The 17,939-nt window shown below is 42.4% G+C and overlaps 1 protein-coding gene and 1 pseudogene across 1 annotated transcript; one reads left to right on the top strand and one right to left on the bottom strand.

Moving 5' to 3' along the window:
• The first annotated feature begins 9,982 nt into the window (after positions 1-9,982).
• LOC127769498 (F-box protein At5g49610-like) lies at positions 9,983-13,498 on the top strand. Its single transcript, XM_052295085.1, has one exon. The coding sequence runs from the start codon at positions 10,045-10,047 to the stop codon at positions 11,155-11,157; it is 1,113 nt and encodes a 370-aa protein (XP_052151045.1). The 5' UTR covers positions 9,983-10,044; the 3' UTR covers positions 11,158-13,498.
• Positions 13,498-17,450, bottom strand: LOC127769499 (disease resistance protein RGA5-like; annotated as a pseudogene).
• Positions 17,451-17,939: the final 489 nt, after the last annotated feature.

Raw genomic sequence — 17,939 nt, 5'->3', positions numbered from 1 at the left:
TGCAAAAAGGTTAACCCAGGAGTGATATGGTTGGAGGGAGAAGCACTTACAAGTTGGTTCTACTGTTGCTAAACTAGTAAGATGGTATTAAACATGCACACAGCTCTCATGGACCACACAGTCCTCATCCTAATTGGGCCAGGATGTCACATACACCTCCCTGAAAGGACCTGATGTCCCCATCGGTCCAACTCACCCACATAGCGACACAATCATATAGGCAAATGTCCAAGAACAAAAAATGTGCCTTGCATAGACCCACATGCGCCATGCGCCATATGCCCGCATACTGACCCGTACGCGCAACCGCTAACAACCCGCGTTCCAAAACCGCGTAGCCAGCCTGTTGGATGGACCGGCCCACTTACACACACCACTCCACTTAAACTTTCGTGCTCACTTCGTGTAAAAATGTTAACTTGGGAGTGATATGTTTGGAGTAGAAGCCCTTATAAGTTGGTTCCACTCTTGCAAAACTAGCAAGATGATATTAAACATGCACACAGTTTTCATGGGCCACACAGACCTCATTCTAATTGTTCCAGGATGTCACAAGGATGCTCACCTATGGCGCCAACCACGCACCAGGAGACCCCTATCCGTGATGTGCTCCTCATATCCTTTGCCATCGAGCCACTCTCACCCCTATCCGTGATGTGCTCCTCATATCCCTTGCCATCGAGCCACTCTCCCTTGACACCGGCGGCGGCGGTGGTGGCTTGGCCTCCTTGATGGCCCAGATGAATAGCTGGGTCGATGCCTCGATGTCGCGAGTGAGCTCAATGATCTCACTACTACACAAACGATTTTTCTGTATGAGACCCCATAATTTTTGCAAACGGACCATAACTTGCCGCGTCTGGAAAAATCAAGCGGCATTTTCACATACAGCTCCTTAAGACGCCCGTATGGGAAAATCAATTTTTCTATACGGGCCACTTAAGAGGTACGCATGCAAAAATGAGCTCAATTTTGCATGCGGACCGCTTAAGAGCCCGCATGGAAAAATCGATTTTTCCATACGGGTGTCTTAAGGAGCCATATGAGAAAATAAAATTTGAAAATATGAAACTAATTTATCTCACTCATATGAACTCCAAATTGGATGATTCTTTTACCTAAATGTTTCTAAAATCATGCTCTATCATGTTATTGTGTTCTTTCTACTATTATTTTGGCCATTTTTTCTTGTGACTTCGTTTTATCCATTAAAAATTTGAATTTCAAAACTTCAAATAATATTTTGAAGCAGTAAATAATTTCAGTTGAAAAAGTCATCAACAACAAAAGTTGTATAACTCATCAAGATCTATAACTTTTATTTTGGTCATTTCTTCATCCGACAAAGTGATAGTAACATTTTTACAAAATTTACATATCTCTCTTATAGTTTAGAAAACCATATAAGAGATATGTAAATTTTGTGAACCATGTTACTATCACTTTGTCGGATGAAGAAATGACCAAAATAAAAGTTAAAGATCTTGATGAGTTATATAACTTTGTTGTTGATGACTTTTTCAGCTGAAATCATTTATTATTTCAAAATGTTGTTTGAAGTAGTCCTAATTTGAAATTCAAATTCAAATTGTTGAAACAGAGTCGTATAGAAAAATGTTCAAAATGAAAGTTGTAGATCTTGATAAGTTATACAACTTTGTTATTGATAATTTTTTCATTTGAAATCATTTACTACCCAAAAAATTGTTTAAATTTCTTATATTTTAAAATTCAAATTTTAGATAGTTCAATCAAACTCAGATGGAGAAATGACCAAAAGAAAATTGGTAGATCTCAATGAATTCTATAACTTTGTTTTTGACAATTTTTTCACATGAGTTGTGATTTAGTACCATAAAATTCGATTCAAATTTCTCATATTTTTGCATGCGGCCCCTTAAGAGGACCGCATGCAAAAATGCCACCCCAATTTTTTTTATCTCCCTCTACTCTCTTTTCCCTCCCACGATTTCAAATTTTTTTTGCAACCCATCTCCTCTATCTCTCCCCCTCTATTTTTTACTCTCCCCTCTCTCTCTCTTTCTCTCCTCTCCAAGAGCATGTGCCGGCGGCCGTGAGCAGGGGCGGCGATGGCGTCGACGGGCGGCGGATCCGGCGAGTGGGCAGCGGCGCCACCGCCATGCCCTTCTCACCGCCACCACCGACGATGATGATGACGAGGCAACCCTCTCCCCTCCTCACCGCCGCTGCGGTGGGGGTGGTTCGGCAGCCTCGGGCGGTGCCGCTCCGAGCGGATCCAGCGCCAAGGGCGCTCCTCCCTCGTAGCGGATCCAGCATCGACTTTGACGGCGGATGATGAGGTAGCCGATCCGGTGCCGGTGTGGACAGCGGGCGACGGGGGAGGCCGATCCGGCGTTGGCAACGATGGTGGGCAGCGGGGGCGACAGATCCGGCGCCGGCGACGACGGCGGTCGGCGGGGGGCTAGGGTTCGGGTTTTTTGTTTTTTATTTTTTTTGTTTTCCGAATTTATTTTCACATGCGGACGGTATAAGCGACCGTATGTGAAAAGCGTGATTTTCGCAGACTTTCTCGCCCATGCGGTTGGCGCAACTGCATGTCCGCATGCAAAGATCCTTCCCGCCCGCATGAAAAAGGGTTTTCGTAATAGCGTCTGCTTCGCCGCCAGATGCGAGATGTTGCCGAAGCTTATGTACAGCATGGACGCCGGTAGATGGGCGTCGAGCTAGGCAAGGATACGGTCAGCGTCTACGTCGGTTAGGTTGCCCGGGCTGGCCCTCACGTCGGCATCCATGCCGGCACCGGCGCATGTTGTATTGATGCCCCACGCATTCTGGGTTGAGCGCCGCTACGTAGCCTTGATGAAGGCACCCATGATGTCCTCGAACGTGTTGATGACGAGAAAATTGACATTTAGTCACTTTGTAGGATGGGTTTCGCTGTAATGCCATTCCGCCAAGTTGCTTCGCTAAAATGCCATCGTCACGCTCGCGCAACACGCTTGTTCGCTGTTTTTCCAATTTCGCCGAAATCCATCCTTGACGGAATGGCATTAGAGCGAAATCCATCCTTGCAGTGGCTAAATGTCAATTTTCTCGTTGATGACGAAGCCATGGCCACTGGAAGAAGCTGCGGAACACCTCCCTATCCTGCCCGTGCAGTGCGTGCTGCTTCCTATCGGCAGCGATGACCCCTATGGCACTGACGGAGGGTAGAACGAAAGAAGAGAGATGAGAGAACTGATAGGTGGGACCATGGGTATTTCTGACATTTCACACGATTTTTCTCTTCTCCTTAACCGAGAATTATTATTTTAATCGGTACGGTGTCTATTGACAAATTATCACGTTTATAAAGTGTCTTCTCTAAAAGTTACTTTGTGCGGTATCCTATAACAACCGTGAAGTTACTATATCCTATAGCAAAATTTGCGTAATAGGAAGCACGTGGTTGCATGAGAATCTAATTGCTGAGTCGACCGATCCGAAGCTTTTTTCAAATCATAGTTTTTTAATTTATTATTAATATGGAAGAAAAGCAAAGGGACAACCGTGTGGCCGTATTCCCATTTTTTTCCATGATCAAAAGTGGACGCGTGTTGATGGGATGCATGAAGACTAGCGACGTAGTATAAAGTTGTGTCGTCTTGCGAATTAGTTTCATCACGTTGGTTTTAGCAAGCTAGTTTCCGCGTAAAGCAATGTGGCTGTGTGAGTTTGTGAACGGAAAATAATCCAAATGACTGCTTTTCTCTTCTCTTCTTTCTTTCCACAGAGATTATAGAGATATATGGATACATTTCAGTATGTATCTTCTATCCACGCTTGAGAAATTGTTAAAGACCCAATGGAGTAGGGCTATCAACGAGTCTAGGTTCGAGCTCTAAGTAGTTAATTATGTAGTTATAATTATTTATATGGTTACAATATAGTTATAATTACTAACCATGCTGTAATTACCATGTTTCCTATATGTACATGTATCTAGTATAGCACAAATCTTAATTTTCTAATAATGTAGTTTTTAATAAGACATTATTTTTTTAATAATGTAGGTTTTTAAGATATTCCCTTATTGGAATCTGTTTTGGTACAATAATTTCCGAAATAATTCTGGGAAAACTCCTTAATGTCTCCACCCCATGTCCCAATCAGGCCAACCCAATTTATTTATTATCAAGAGAAAAACATTGCCAGGAAGGAGATTCGAACACTAGGCACGCACATGCACCAATCAACTGAACTAGCCACCAGTGTTAAAAGAGAAGATAAAATTTGAAATGAAGTTTGATGAAAATTTTAGAGGCAATTTCACCTTTCTCTCTTTCCATGAAAATATCTTGAATTTTGTTTGATGTGTATTAAAAAAATATTTAAATTTGTTTCTAAGGAGAAGAAGAATAAAATATAGTTGCAATTCCCCCTTTTGAAATGTCGTTGCAATTTATTTGAAAATTTTAAATGTTGTTCTATCAAACACATTTGTCCTTTTCAATTTTTTATAACAGAAAATTTCACCTTCGTTCTTCATTATTATGTTTGTATAAAAAGATAGATCTTATATACGAGAGGGGAGTGATTAACAGTGGAGATCAAAATAAATTAAAAATTCAAGGGCGTGTAGGGGGCGCAAGAACTTATGTGCACATAAGGAATTTTTAGTTCTTTTCACCGATGCCATGCATGCATGGCTTTCTCTTCCACTGCCTCCATTTGATGGTGCAGAAAACTAGTGCCGTTGCTATTTGCCACTCCTTAGACCTTAAGCTATGCACTTTTTAGGGAGTGGCTATCCAATTTATGACAGAAAATCCCACCTAATATCAAGCAAATTTTGGACAACTAGATTTAATTTAGGATTTGTGTGCAATAGTAACCATATCCTCCTTTTCATACCCCTTCGCTTTCTCCCCATAGCATGTAGCCGAGCACGAGGCGAGCTCACCCACTATAAAAAAGATTTTTGCAAATGGCCCGGAAGGGGTTTTCACGTGCGGTAGGGCTAGCCGCACGTGCTAAATGGTCTGCAAAAATATGATTTTCGCGTGCGGATGCTTATGTTGCCTGCACATAAAAATAAAAATCCAAAAAAAATAAAATCCCCAAAATCACGAAACTTAACTCCTAGAAGCCGCCACCACCAGCCTCCTCGCGTCCTCGTAGTCGTGGGACCGTAGGGAGCAAGGGGCAGCCGTGTCCATCCGCTCACGTCGATCTGATCCACGCCGTCACACGCCTCCTTTGCCCTCCACCAGCGCCGCCGACGGCGTGGGGATAAGTGGGGGAGTGGGGGAGAGAGTTATGGGAGAGAGAGAGAGAGAGAAAGAGGAGTGGAGATATAAAAAATGGGAGTGGGAATCTTTGGGTATTTTTGCATGTGGGTGAGTTAAGAGCCCCGCATATGAAAATACCCTTATTTTTGTGTGCGGATAGGTTAAGCGGGCCATCTGGAAAAATGGATTTTAGCATATGGATATGTTACGGAGCCATATGGAAAAAAGAGGGTCGATTTTTGCAGACGCGGATACTTATGGTCCGTTTGTAATCTATTGGGGTGCTCGTCCAGAAAAATCTTTTTTTAGTAGTGGCCGCCGCCACCTGGGCGGATGGCACAAACAGCGTCGGCGAGTCTACCCCCCTTCCTCCCCCGGATAGCCTCCTCGTCAAGCCAGCGGCGGTAAGGTGCCCCCCCTCCTACCGTCTTTCCTGTCTCCGGCGGCTTTTCACCACTAGATCTACCTCCTAACCATGTGTTCTGTTTTGCCCCTGCCATCGACACCGGCCCACCACCCTCCTCCATCAGTACGACTCCTGTTGCGCCACTTCCACCTTGCTGCCGGTCCGAGTGCACCATCCACTATGTCCTCCACCACCCATGGTCATCCCTCTAAGCCCCCGAAAAGCACGTCTTCCCCTTTTCCCTTAGCCCCTTCAATTCCAACCCAACCCAGAACCCTAACTAGTCAAGGCCACATTGCAGGAGCCGTCACTACTCGCCCAAGATGGAAAAGGAAGCCGACCCGAATCTTGGAGGAGTTTAGATGGTCCAAAATTCGACAGAAATCCTCGCTAAATTTTGAAGATTTGCAATTCTGAACTTATTAACATGGACCAACACATTATGCATCATTAGTTAATTACTTTCAAGTGGAAACTTACCAATTAAGCTGATGCAACTTTTCCCAATTGAAAGTTCTCAATATAAACGAGCTGAAATTTCCCTGGCTATTTTTTTTTCTCGTAGCCGATTCTGCTGGAAACCATTTTTCAGTCTAACTGTTCAGTTAAGAAGAGGTCTTCTTCCACTTCCTTGACGGTTGGTGCAAAAAAGAAAACAATTAATACGCCATTGCTTCTAATTGACTTAAGATACACATACTGACAGCGTAGTTAGTCAGTGCATTGTCAAACACTACGGTTGAAACTATGTCGAAGGAGATAAACGCATCAGCAGTATCTTTTCCTAATTGACTATTTGACGGTTCTAGAAATTAGTGTGCTAATGTTTTCCCCCTATGTACCGTACAGATCAACTCAAAACCTTTTTAAGTCAAATTTGAATGATGTTTAAGTCCAGCAGATTAAGGAAAGAGTAACAAGAGAAAATGTCACTGCTGTAGTGTACTTTTGTTGCCAAAAAGGATGAGCTGGGTTTACCACGTGTGGCACAAGGAGATTCCTTCCAGAGTACCATGCATATAGCTTTTGGTTGAACATCATGCTTTGACGTTGCCCATCAATTTAATCCCATTTTCCAGACGATGGCAGTGTCATCCACCTAGTAGTAGTGGACGGTGGCCGCTGCAGGCAACCGATGTCGCTTGCGTTTGATATAAGAGCCAAACACATGATTAATTACAGATAATTTTGATCAATTTTGAGGATGCTCCGATTAATTTGTATAGAAAGGGAAGTTTACATCATTTAAGCTGCTGCCTCATTTTTTTTAAAAAAAAATAGACATCGATATTAAGATTTTTTATGCCGTAAAAAATCTCGCATGTACCCACATGCTTCTTCACAAGCATTCTTTTCTTGATAAATATTTGTGTAGGAACTTATGTCACAAGAATAGAAAATTTTGTCATCGAAGTAAAAGGTTTTAGTCTTTTAGACAATAAAGTTATTATAGTAGAAAGCTTGATCATTTGAGTAGAAAATTTCAGGAAAGTTTGAGTAGACTACTTTTTGAATTCAAGCAAAAACACTACAAATCAAGCATAAGTTTTCATCACTAATAGAAAAAAGGTTTTCGCTGATGGTGGCGTAAGCCGCCTCAGTAAAGGCCAGTAAAAATGAAGACAACTGACCGCCTGCGATCCACAGGCGGCATGCTTAAGATAGCAACATATGAAAATTATATATCTTCCCAAGTGGCTCCGTTAGGCCAGCATCTAGGAAAAAGGATTTCCGGTGACAAAAAAGTGAATTATAAAAATACTATTTGTAAAAATTCACAAATCAACAGGTCAAAATTCACGGGGCATATACCAAACATCCTCAAATTTTATAAAATTCACAATGCAATTCCACCACCCCAAATTTCACAAATGCAATTCCACCATTCCAAAATTCACAACATAAACTCAAGCTTTCCACACATCCCAAATTCACGAGCCCTATCCGCTATCGCTGAGCTGCCACCACTAAGCCTCGTCCGCTGCCGGCTTCGTGCCCTTTGGCAGATTTAGACTGGAGTGGAGGAGAGGGAGATAGTTGAGGCGAAGCAGAGGGATTTAAGGACGACTGGTTATAAAGCGGTGATACGGTTTTTTGCTGGTGGACCTCTTTAGGCTCCGCCTGCAAAAATATATTTTCAGAGGCGGGTCTAGAACAATGGGAACTCTAGTTATTTTAACATTTATGGTCCGCCTGAAAAAAATCAAACCTAAGTGCTTAGAAAATTCGTTTTATAGTAGTGTTTTTGAATGTTTTTTGATTAAAAATATTGGTATTTTGAACAAAAATATTTCTAGAATAGAAAGTTTCGATAAATCTTATGCACTATCAGAATGTATATTTATTAAAAAAGATATGGCATAACTAACATACAAGATTGATCCCATCTTCCAATAGACATTATGCGCTGCACGCAGCTAGGACGGCAGCGAAGGAGGGGTTTGGGCCTTTGGGGGTGGGGCGGTAAGCCGTACCAGGATCTTCCAGATGACGACCCACGGCTCGGCGGCAGTGCGCTGATCATGCCGCCGCACGGAGTTGTCGCGGCTCCGTGCGGCGGCAGTGAGCACTGAGCAGTGTGTCCTTTGCTTTTTCTGGTGCCGGCAGGATTTTCAATGGGCCTGCCTTTGCTCTTGGGCTTAACGTTTGCCACCACAAGGGCCCATTTACAGGAGTAATTTGGACAATTGAGATGACAACGGATTTGGATCTCAATTGAATTTCTCTAATCTACTGATTTATCTTCCCATTTCTTCTACCCTATATCTACCCTATAATTCACCAACTCACTCTTACACCTATCTATCTACCCTATAATTTACCAACTCACTTTTACACCTACATTACTCATTCATCGAATCCGACAATCCGTACTCATCCACGCGGAATCCATCCGATGATCCACAGCGCTCATTCGGCCCCACCCCCACCACCACGCCTCCTGGTTCCCCGATCCACGCACGCCCGACTCGGCGACTCGCACCCCCACCTCAAAACCTAGCTCCTCCTCTCTCTCGCATCAACACAAGCGCCACCATCACTATGCCGATGGAAGGGGAGCCCCGTGCGCCCAACCGACGCTTCGCATCTTGGTGAGAGAAAAAGAGGTAACCTTTCTATTCCACGACCACGGCGAAAGTTTGGATCTTGATTCGAAAAAATAGGACACTTTTCTCTCCCTTGTTTCTGAGCTGCAAGAAATCCTGTTCCGATTACAAAATTTTCATCTTTTCTGAGAACCGTGAGATACTGATTCTTGGAGATGTTCAATAGTAAATTAGTCCATAGATTATACTCTAGACTAAAATTAGGTTTAGGAGACCCTTCCCGGATTGATGGATCAATTGATCTCGTGTGATGTTAATTTCAGAGGAGGGGAAATGGAGGTACAGTCATCTGGGGGGGTCCATTGAAGTGCTCATGGAGAAGGTCCTGTCAGTGAACATCCTCTCCTCGGACTACTTCAAGAGCTGTACAGGCTCATGACGTACCACGAGGTCATCGACGAGGTCTACAACTAGGCTGACCACGTTGAGCCATGGATGACCGGCAACTGCCGCAGCCCCTCCAGCGTCCTCTGCCTCCTCTATGGATTGGGACCCCTGACGTGAAGTCAGAGGGATATGGTGATTGACATGTGGGGTCCACCACTTGTGGGCCCACATGTTAGTGACCACGTCACGTGGCAGTTCACGTCAGAGGAGCGGCGTTCGTCCTCTCTTCACCATGAAGCTCACGGTTAAGCAATGGTGCGCCATGTTGTCATGGCGGGATTATCCCCATTGACGCCTATGGGTAGTGTCACTGCCGCACTCCGGGTCGCAATGATACCTTTGTGTCATCGGTCATGCTGCTAATCCATTATATAATTAAAAATTTAATTCTCTGTATTTTCCTTCTTATGACTCTTAAATATATATTTTATTTCATGCTTTCTTGTCAAAACAGATCATGCCTTTTGTTTGTTCCATTTGGGCTATTATGTCGCCATAATGTTTATTAGGAGTTGTTTATTTTTCGTGCTATACTAACATTCTTGTTGCAAGTAATTTACAGTCATTGACTATTTAGCATCATTTGAGCCACTGTGGTTTTAAATTGATATATAATTTTTTTCCCGTTATAACGCACGGACACCCAACTAGTATTTAATAAATACAACCAGTGCTGTCTCGAAAAGAATTTGTTCGTCACTCAAACTTCGATAGGAAGATAAATCAGTTGATTTCTCAAATTCAATTGAGTCCCAAATTGCTCATCTAAATTGGGCCTTGTGTGTCAGGCCCATTGAAAATGCAGCGGGCACCAGGAAAATAAAAGGAAACGTCACACACAGCTCCGCCGCAACCGTCCACTCCGCCGCCGCGACAACTCCCTGCGGCGACCATGGCGACAAGATCAGCGCTACCGCCGCGCCGCCGCGGCCTCCCGGAGGAGCTCGTGGTCTGGGAGATCCTGGTACGGCTTCCCCCTAAACCCCTCCTCCGCTGCCGCTTGGTCTGCCGCGCATGGCGCCGCCTCACCTCCACCCGCGGCTTCCTCCTCGCCCACCACCGCCATCAACCCTCCCTTCCGCTCGTCGTCGGCTACGGCTGCGACGGTGGGAGCCTCCTCGACATCCTCACCCTTGACCGCCGGGACGCCGCTCGGCCGCGGCTCCATCCCGTGGCGCGGCTCAAGAACGCCGCTCACTTCGTGAGTGCATCCTGCGACGGCATCCTTATCCTCAACATGACCAACTGCGGCGAATTTTACTACTCGGTCTGTAACCCGACCACTCATCAATTCGCTGATCTGCCGATGCTCACTGGTTTCTTCGTCATGGGGTTTTACCAGCACCGCCCCACCGGTGAATACCGGCTTCTACTCTACTACCAGTTTCGGCCGGAAGGTTCTGAGGATAGATATGCCTGCTACGTCTACACATTGGGCTCCAGCGAAATGCCGAGGTGCATTGGGTGGATGGAGGAGGTTGCAACCTGCACGGCTGTTGTGCTGCTCCATGGTAGCCTGCATTGGTATAATTACAAAACAGACAAGATTTTGATTTTCAACACCGCATCCGAGTCGTTCTGGTCGATGCGTCAGGCTGACAAGATGAATGGGAATGATCTGTTTGAGATTGATGGTACACTTGGCATCTACTTCTGTAATGATGATGCGACGATCGTAGATATTTGGGTACTGCAGGATTACAAGACAGAATTCTGGTCTCTCAAGCACCGGATTGAATTGCTAGTCCCAGATATAAAGGGGAAGCTTGATGATGGTGATGATTGGAGTGCGATGGTATTGTCTGAGGACGGGGATGTGCTTGTGCTGGTTTACTACAGACAATGGCTGCTTTACATTGGTACTGATGGCAAGCTGTTGGCGAGTTTTCAACATGATGTTGGGTGCCACTACAATACTCCTCTGAAGCTTAAGAAAAGCCTTGTTCCACATGCATTCTTTCCATTGTTAAAGGGTTATGTCGTGAATGCTCGACCTTTCATCTGATGCTGGAGCGGCTTTGCTAGTTGTTGGACTCGTCTTGAGATGGTTTCTTTTCATCCTGGTGGGTAGCAACTTTTGGTGCTGTCTTTTAGAGGTTGTGGACACTGTTATCTTGTGGGATGTCACCTTGCTAAAATGTACTCAAACCCTGCTGAACTATGTAATATGCAGTAGCTGGTTTGCCAATCTTTTTCACAAAAAGAGAAAAAAATCTGATGTCTGTTGGATAAGGTGGAGCTTCCTGTTAACATTTGTTTCCGATTCCCTGAGTGCTTTTCTATTTTATACCATAGAATCTCTCTGAACTGGACAGATTGAAGTTTGAGCAAAGGAACTATTTTTTTTTTTTTTACTTCTTAGCAGAACTGATGGAAAATATTATCCGGTCAGGAAGCTAAGTTTGGTTTATGATATCCTGATTGGATATATGAAATATACATCTCGTATTTTGGTCTGAGGTGGCTACTACTCTTATTGACGAGTGGTGACGCTGTAATGCTCCAACGTTTTCATGTACATAATTTACAATTAATTTGGTGCTACACTAGAAACATTTGACAAGGTGCAGCTTGGCTCGTGCTTGTTTTTTTCTTGAACTGAAAACTTCTGCACTTTTTATCTGGCAAGCTTGTTTACAGCTGAGGAAGTGCTCCAGTGCTGTCAAAAAAAATAGTGAAATGGCTTCTTTGGATCTAACTGATCGATGAAATGTTTAGTTCATATTCTGTTTACTACTAGTCTATTACATTGTGTTGGAGGAGTGATTAAGCTCACATTCCATGCAACACATGGTTTTATTTTTGTCTTTTTTGCAGGAAGTTATAATGTTCAATTGTTATGATACCATTTTATTGACGATGGTCAGTATGTTGACAATTAAATGCTGCAAACTATGAAGCAAGATTATAGTATACCTTATGCTGATCACCTATATATTCATTTCAGCAATGTACTCTTGCTTCCTGTTTAAAAGAACTCTAGCATTTCCATTTAGATGCTTACCATTTGAAGTGAGCTTTCTATTATGTATGGGTCACTGGGCCTCATGATAGCATCAGTCGTGTGATATTCTCAGTCATAAAATTCTAGAAAAGGTAACTTGCAGTATGCTTGATAGAAGTTATTTTTGTCCTGGTTCAGTCCACACTTCCCTGCAACTGATTCAGTATGCTTTTTTTTTCACAGGCACAAACGCTCTCTACTGCTATGATCTCTCAAACAAGGTAAACTTATGTACAGCATATAAATATTTAGCTCCTCACAGTTGTTTCTCTGGTGCATTTCCCTTGCTGGAATCTCTAGTAATGGAAATGAAATATAGGACAAATAGTTTGGGATATCTGATTATATTACAACTTTCACTTTCCACCATACTCATTGTGCATTTATTTAAAACTCCAGATCGATATGATTGCGATATGAACCTGGGACCTGTTCCCTCAATCAATTCGTATGTGGATTTCTGGTTGAAGGTTTCAGCATTTTCATGAAAATTGTAAGAAACCGAGTAGCAAAAAATGCTCTTGTCTGGTTACATTTGAAGAAGCAGTGGTTAGGACCTCTTTTTGTTGGATAATCACATTCCAATGTGCCTTTGCATGAATTTGGTGAAAGTTTTTAAAGTACTTCACTTGCGGCGCTTTGGTCCAAGTCTAATGTTGTATTTCAGCTTTTGCTGTAGTGCCTATGAAGTGGGATGCATGTCAATTTACTTCATTGACAGTTACCTATATAATCAAACCCACAATCTGCCCTTCTATGTCTAGAGTACCTACACACATGCATCCCCTGTTCTTTGAATTTCTTTAGAACCAAAGGGAAGAGCCTGAGTTTCAAGTTTTCTTATCGAAAACCAGAAGCCACAGCTGCTTATCAACAGGTTATCTCAAATGCAAAGTTCCAAGGCTGACAGCTCATTTAGAACAAACTGAAAACCCAAGTAGCAAATTCCTTACCAATGTCTCTACTTACAATAGAAGCCCAGTCGTCCTCCTTCCCATCCCTCACTCATTGCACACAGCGCAACGTCCCTAGAAAAATTGCTAGAAAAAAAAAACAGAAGGAAAAGCCGGTTGTGCACTCTGAAAAAAAACCGCAAAAAAGGAAAAGAAAAAGGAAAGGTGGTTGTAGTGCGCTTTGAACAAAAACATAAAATTTGCTAAGAAAAAAGTAAAAAAAAATGGTGGGGTGATAGAAAATTTGCTAAGGAATAATAATCAAAAATTGGTTGGATAAAGAAAAATCCTCATTTTAATGGTATAAATCAATTGTAATGTACGGGTATATAACTAGTATGAACAAACACCACTGTGACAGCAAAACACCCTAGCTTATCTCCTTCACTGTGGCCTGTGGGTGTCCAAACCACCACATAGCAAATACGTGGATGGATATTTTTGCTCAACAACTGGACAAAGCAACTTTGTTTGCTGTGATGGAGAATACATAACACATGTCAAGCAGAGCTATGCCGCCTCTGTTCTTGGAATGCACAATTAAACCTGAAATACTCAAGATATTGTACAGATGGCCTAAAATCTCCCATTATATTGCCATGAATACTCTAATTACTTGCTTTTATTATTGTCTTCTTCATCTTCGGTTCATTCACGTAAATTGTCAGTTTCAATTTCTAGAGTGGGCTGGTTTGGATGTGCTTCTACCATGCACCTGACAGCATCCTCTACGGCTTCCACATCTCCAAGCTTTGCACCCAAACGATTTGTACTGACACTGACCATAGTGAGGCAGGGCAGGTGCTGGATGCCTAGACAAAAACCACCATATGTTGACTTGAAATTAGCTACATTGATTCCAAACGAAAGTTGTCCAAGCCTTGGCATAGATCCAGCTTCAAACATCAGACCCGCATGCGTAGATTGGAAAGTGAAAGGCTCCAACTGTTGGAATCCATGGATGTCGCTGATGGCAATAGATCTTTCATTTTGGTCTGGGTCTAAACATATGTACAAATTTGTCAAACTGGCTATACTTCCAAGGACCTGAAGATCATCTTGATCTATGAACTTAATAGTAAGAGCCAATCGCCGGATGCTCACAAGGGAGCTCAGCCATATGTTAACCTTGGAAATGCTTTCTCCTCTGAGTACAAAACTTTTAATGCTATTTAGAGGTAGTAACAAGGAAGAGAAATCATCGTTGTTTCTCAAGTGAACATGAATGCTCAGATCATGGAGATTGCAGGCTTCTAGTTTGCAGAGAGAAGATGCTATTATTTCCTTGTATCTCACTTTATTACCTTCTAGCCTGTCAATATCCCAATTTATGCTCAACCTCCACAGGTTTTTCAGCTCACACAGTCCCTCCAGAAATTCCATCGAGTGTCTGAATACATCTATGCCTACTACCTCTTCTAACATTTGCATATTTTTGAATTGATCAGGCAACTTTATTCCATCATTGACATACAGAACAGCTAATCGCTGCAGCTGAGTAGTAGATTTAGGCAGTTCTTTTACCGATGTAGCTATGACATCTAGCACCTCTAGACATTTGAGATCTCCAAATTTTCTTGGAAGTTCAGTTATCTTCTTCCCTTGGATTGTCAGGTACCTCAACTGAGAAAGTCTTGTCACAGTCTCAAGATGATGGTTTTCTAATCCACATTCAGCACAAAACCACAAGTCCAGCACACGCAAGGTGCTGAAGTTGGAGAAAGTGGGTAGTTGCTTTGCACCCCAAAAAATAGTAGGGATCTAAGCTGCGATAAATTCCAGCTTGGAGAAATAATTATGTCTGATTGCTCGTGTCCCTGTATCAGAGATAGTCGACGAACCTTCATATCTGGAGTTGACAAACATGTAAGCTGTGGATAGTTGATTGTAGCAGCAAAGTTCTCTTCAATAGATTTGGACAAGAGGAAATCGTGGATGGTGTCATGGACTCGACAACTCCGCGCTTGGCCATCAATGCGTATTTCCAATGGCTGGACTAAGCTTCTGTTAATAAGTTCATAGAAATAAGAATTTCCCAATTTATATAGGTTTTGTCGACTATCTCCTTGAATGAATCCTTCAGCTATCCATCTATCTATCAAATGCATTCGAGGAATCCTAAAATCTTCTGGGAATATAGTCAGAAACAACAAGCAAGTTCTGAGATGTTGAGGTAGGTCGAAATAGCTGAGAGATAATATCTTATGCCTTAAAATCTGAATTCTCTGCAAGTGCATAACCAATGGATCTTTGTATCCGATCCCATTGATCTGTTTTGTTCTTGTTAGCCAACAGGCTAGATGTGGTAATGATTGCCAATGGCAAACCACCACATTTCCTCAATATTGCATTCGAAGCTTCGACAAGGTGAGAAGGGCAATTTTCCTCAGAGTCAAATATTCTTTTCAAGAATAACCTTTTAGAATCAATGCTACTAAGGGGTTTCATTCTGTAAACAAGATCACCCTGAGAAGCTCAGCTTTGCGCTACATCGATTTTGCGTGTAGTTGTGATTATTCGACTCTTGCAATCCTCTTTTGGAAAAGCACACTCAATAATTTCCCATGTTGGTATGCTCCATATATCATCAACTATTACAATGTACCTGTCAAATGGTTGTACGAAAAATCTGTACCTTATTATAAATAGAGATTTGCAACTGTCGTGCAAAAAGTATCTCGAGGTATTGGTACCTCACGGTACTAAATTGTTTTCGGTCGTTGGATCTAATAATGCCCATCCTGCCCAGCTAGATCCAATGATCGGAAACGATTTAGTACCGTAAGGTACTGGAACCTTGAGATAATTTTTGCTGGAATGGAGCAAATCTTTTATAAATAACATTAATTAGACGAATAGGGATACTCTACATGTCCACAAGAAGAGATATGCTCCAGTCTAGCAAAAAGTATCTTGAGATACCGGTACCTCACACTACCAGATCATTTCCGATCGTTGGATCTAGCTGAGCAGGATGGGCATTGTTAGATTCAACGATCGGAAACGATTTGGTACCGTGAGGTACCAGTACCTTAAGGTACTTTTTGTTGGACCGGAGCAAATCTCCAATGGAAAACACCTAGGGTGACCCCTTGAAAGTTTCAGCACCTGTTAGGATGAGAAAGTTTGTTTGGAATTTGGTTTAGATTCTTGCTGTAAACTCCCTCTTGAGTGCTTTACAGAATCGCCTGTGCGAAAAGAGTCCAAAATGTGCTTATGTCATGCTATGTTTTGAAAAACACAAAGAGAAACCACTTTCTTTAAGATCAGAAACCTTTTGAGCCAGCTTTATTATAAAGAAATATAACAGGACTACAGGAATTCTAGGGTTTCACCTGGCAACACCACCTAGAAACACATCTGCTACACATTCAAAACAGGGCACTAAGCCACCAAAGGACTACACATGAACTATCTTGAAGCAAAGGAAACATCAATGCCACACAAGAATAAAAGAGACTTTTAATTAGAATAATACAGCTTGAAAATAAAGCATGAAAGGATTTACTCACATACCTTTTCTTTTCAAGAAGTTTTCTGATTGTGCTAATAATTTGATTCTCATCCCATGCGTCGGTCTGGACATATTCTTGATTGCAGATTTGGGATAACAAAGATTTCAAAATGCTTCTCATATCAGGATTCCGAGAAATTGACACAAAAGCTCGACACTCAAACTTGGCAGCAAGTTTGCGGTACACTTGGTTGGCAAGAGTCGTTTTGCCTAGTCCTCCGAATCCAACTATGGAGACAACTTTCAGATCTTTTGCCAATTCATCCTCATATGTGAAGCACTTGATGATGTCTTCTACAGGCTCATGAATGCCAACAAGGTCAGATGCATCTTTATATATTGCGCATACTCGTGGGTCAATGGTCGAATTTTGCAGCTTCGAAGTTCCTTCATCAACCTTGTACCTTGTGAACCTCTCACTTACCTCTATGACTTGCTTCTTAATGACCTCTATGTCCTTGGCAATTTGATGTTGAGTCTTGAGTTTTGTCAACAAATTCTTGCTCTTGTCGATAAACTCCTTAAAGCCACGAGTCCTGGAAGAAGGTTCATGATCGATTAGGACCATGGACTTGTCGATGTAGTCCTCGATATCATACGATAGCTCTCGCACAGCCCTAATCCGGAGCTTGGCTTGCACGTCTGGATCCTCAACCTCTGACATTTTCAACAGGAACGCTCGCATGGCCTCAAGCTCATCTTTCATAAACTCTATGTCTTCATACACATCCTTGTGCAGCTTGTATTCATAGCGTAGCATAGCGGCCAATTTCTTGAGAAGAGAATTCATTGCTCCAGTAGATGCGCTCACTAAAATTTCTGCCATTGTTATGATAAGGGTTGTGTGATAGCTAGCTAGAATGCCCTCCCTTGATGTATAATACTGATGCTTTCCTGCTTGATCTATTACTCTAATAACCAGTGGTCACCATTTGCTTTTAGCTGATATTGAAAATGATATGCTTCATATATTCAAAAACTGCCCAGCTGTCTTTCCTTGGAGCCATGTCAAAAGTCTAGAATGCTGCCATCCAAAAGATCAACTGTCCGGTCATCATCTTCCCTTGGCAATCATGTAGAAATTGCTCCCCCAGCTGCAGCTACAGAACGTGCTTGTAAACATATCCTGTTTGTAGCTACAGAACTTTAACTTCATTGTCATGTACTCCCTCGGTCCCAAAATATAAGTATTTTAGGACTTCGACCCAGTCTTCGAGATACTATTTTGACCAACAATATCTATAAAAATAAGAAATTTTAAATAAAAAAGTTGCATATTATGATAGTTTATTTAATGATAAATCTAGTAACATCAA

Source organism: Oryza glaberrima, chromosome 4 (assembly GCF_000147395.1).
Source record: "Oryza glaberrima chromosome 4, OglaRS2, whole genome shotgun sequence".
NCBI lineage: Eukaryota > Viridiplantae > Streptophyta > Magnoliopsida > Poales > Poaceae > Oryza > Oryza glaberrima.
Note: the sequence above shows the minus strand (reverse complement) of the source record. Positions and strands in the feature narration are given on the sequence as shown.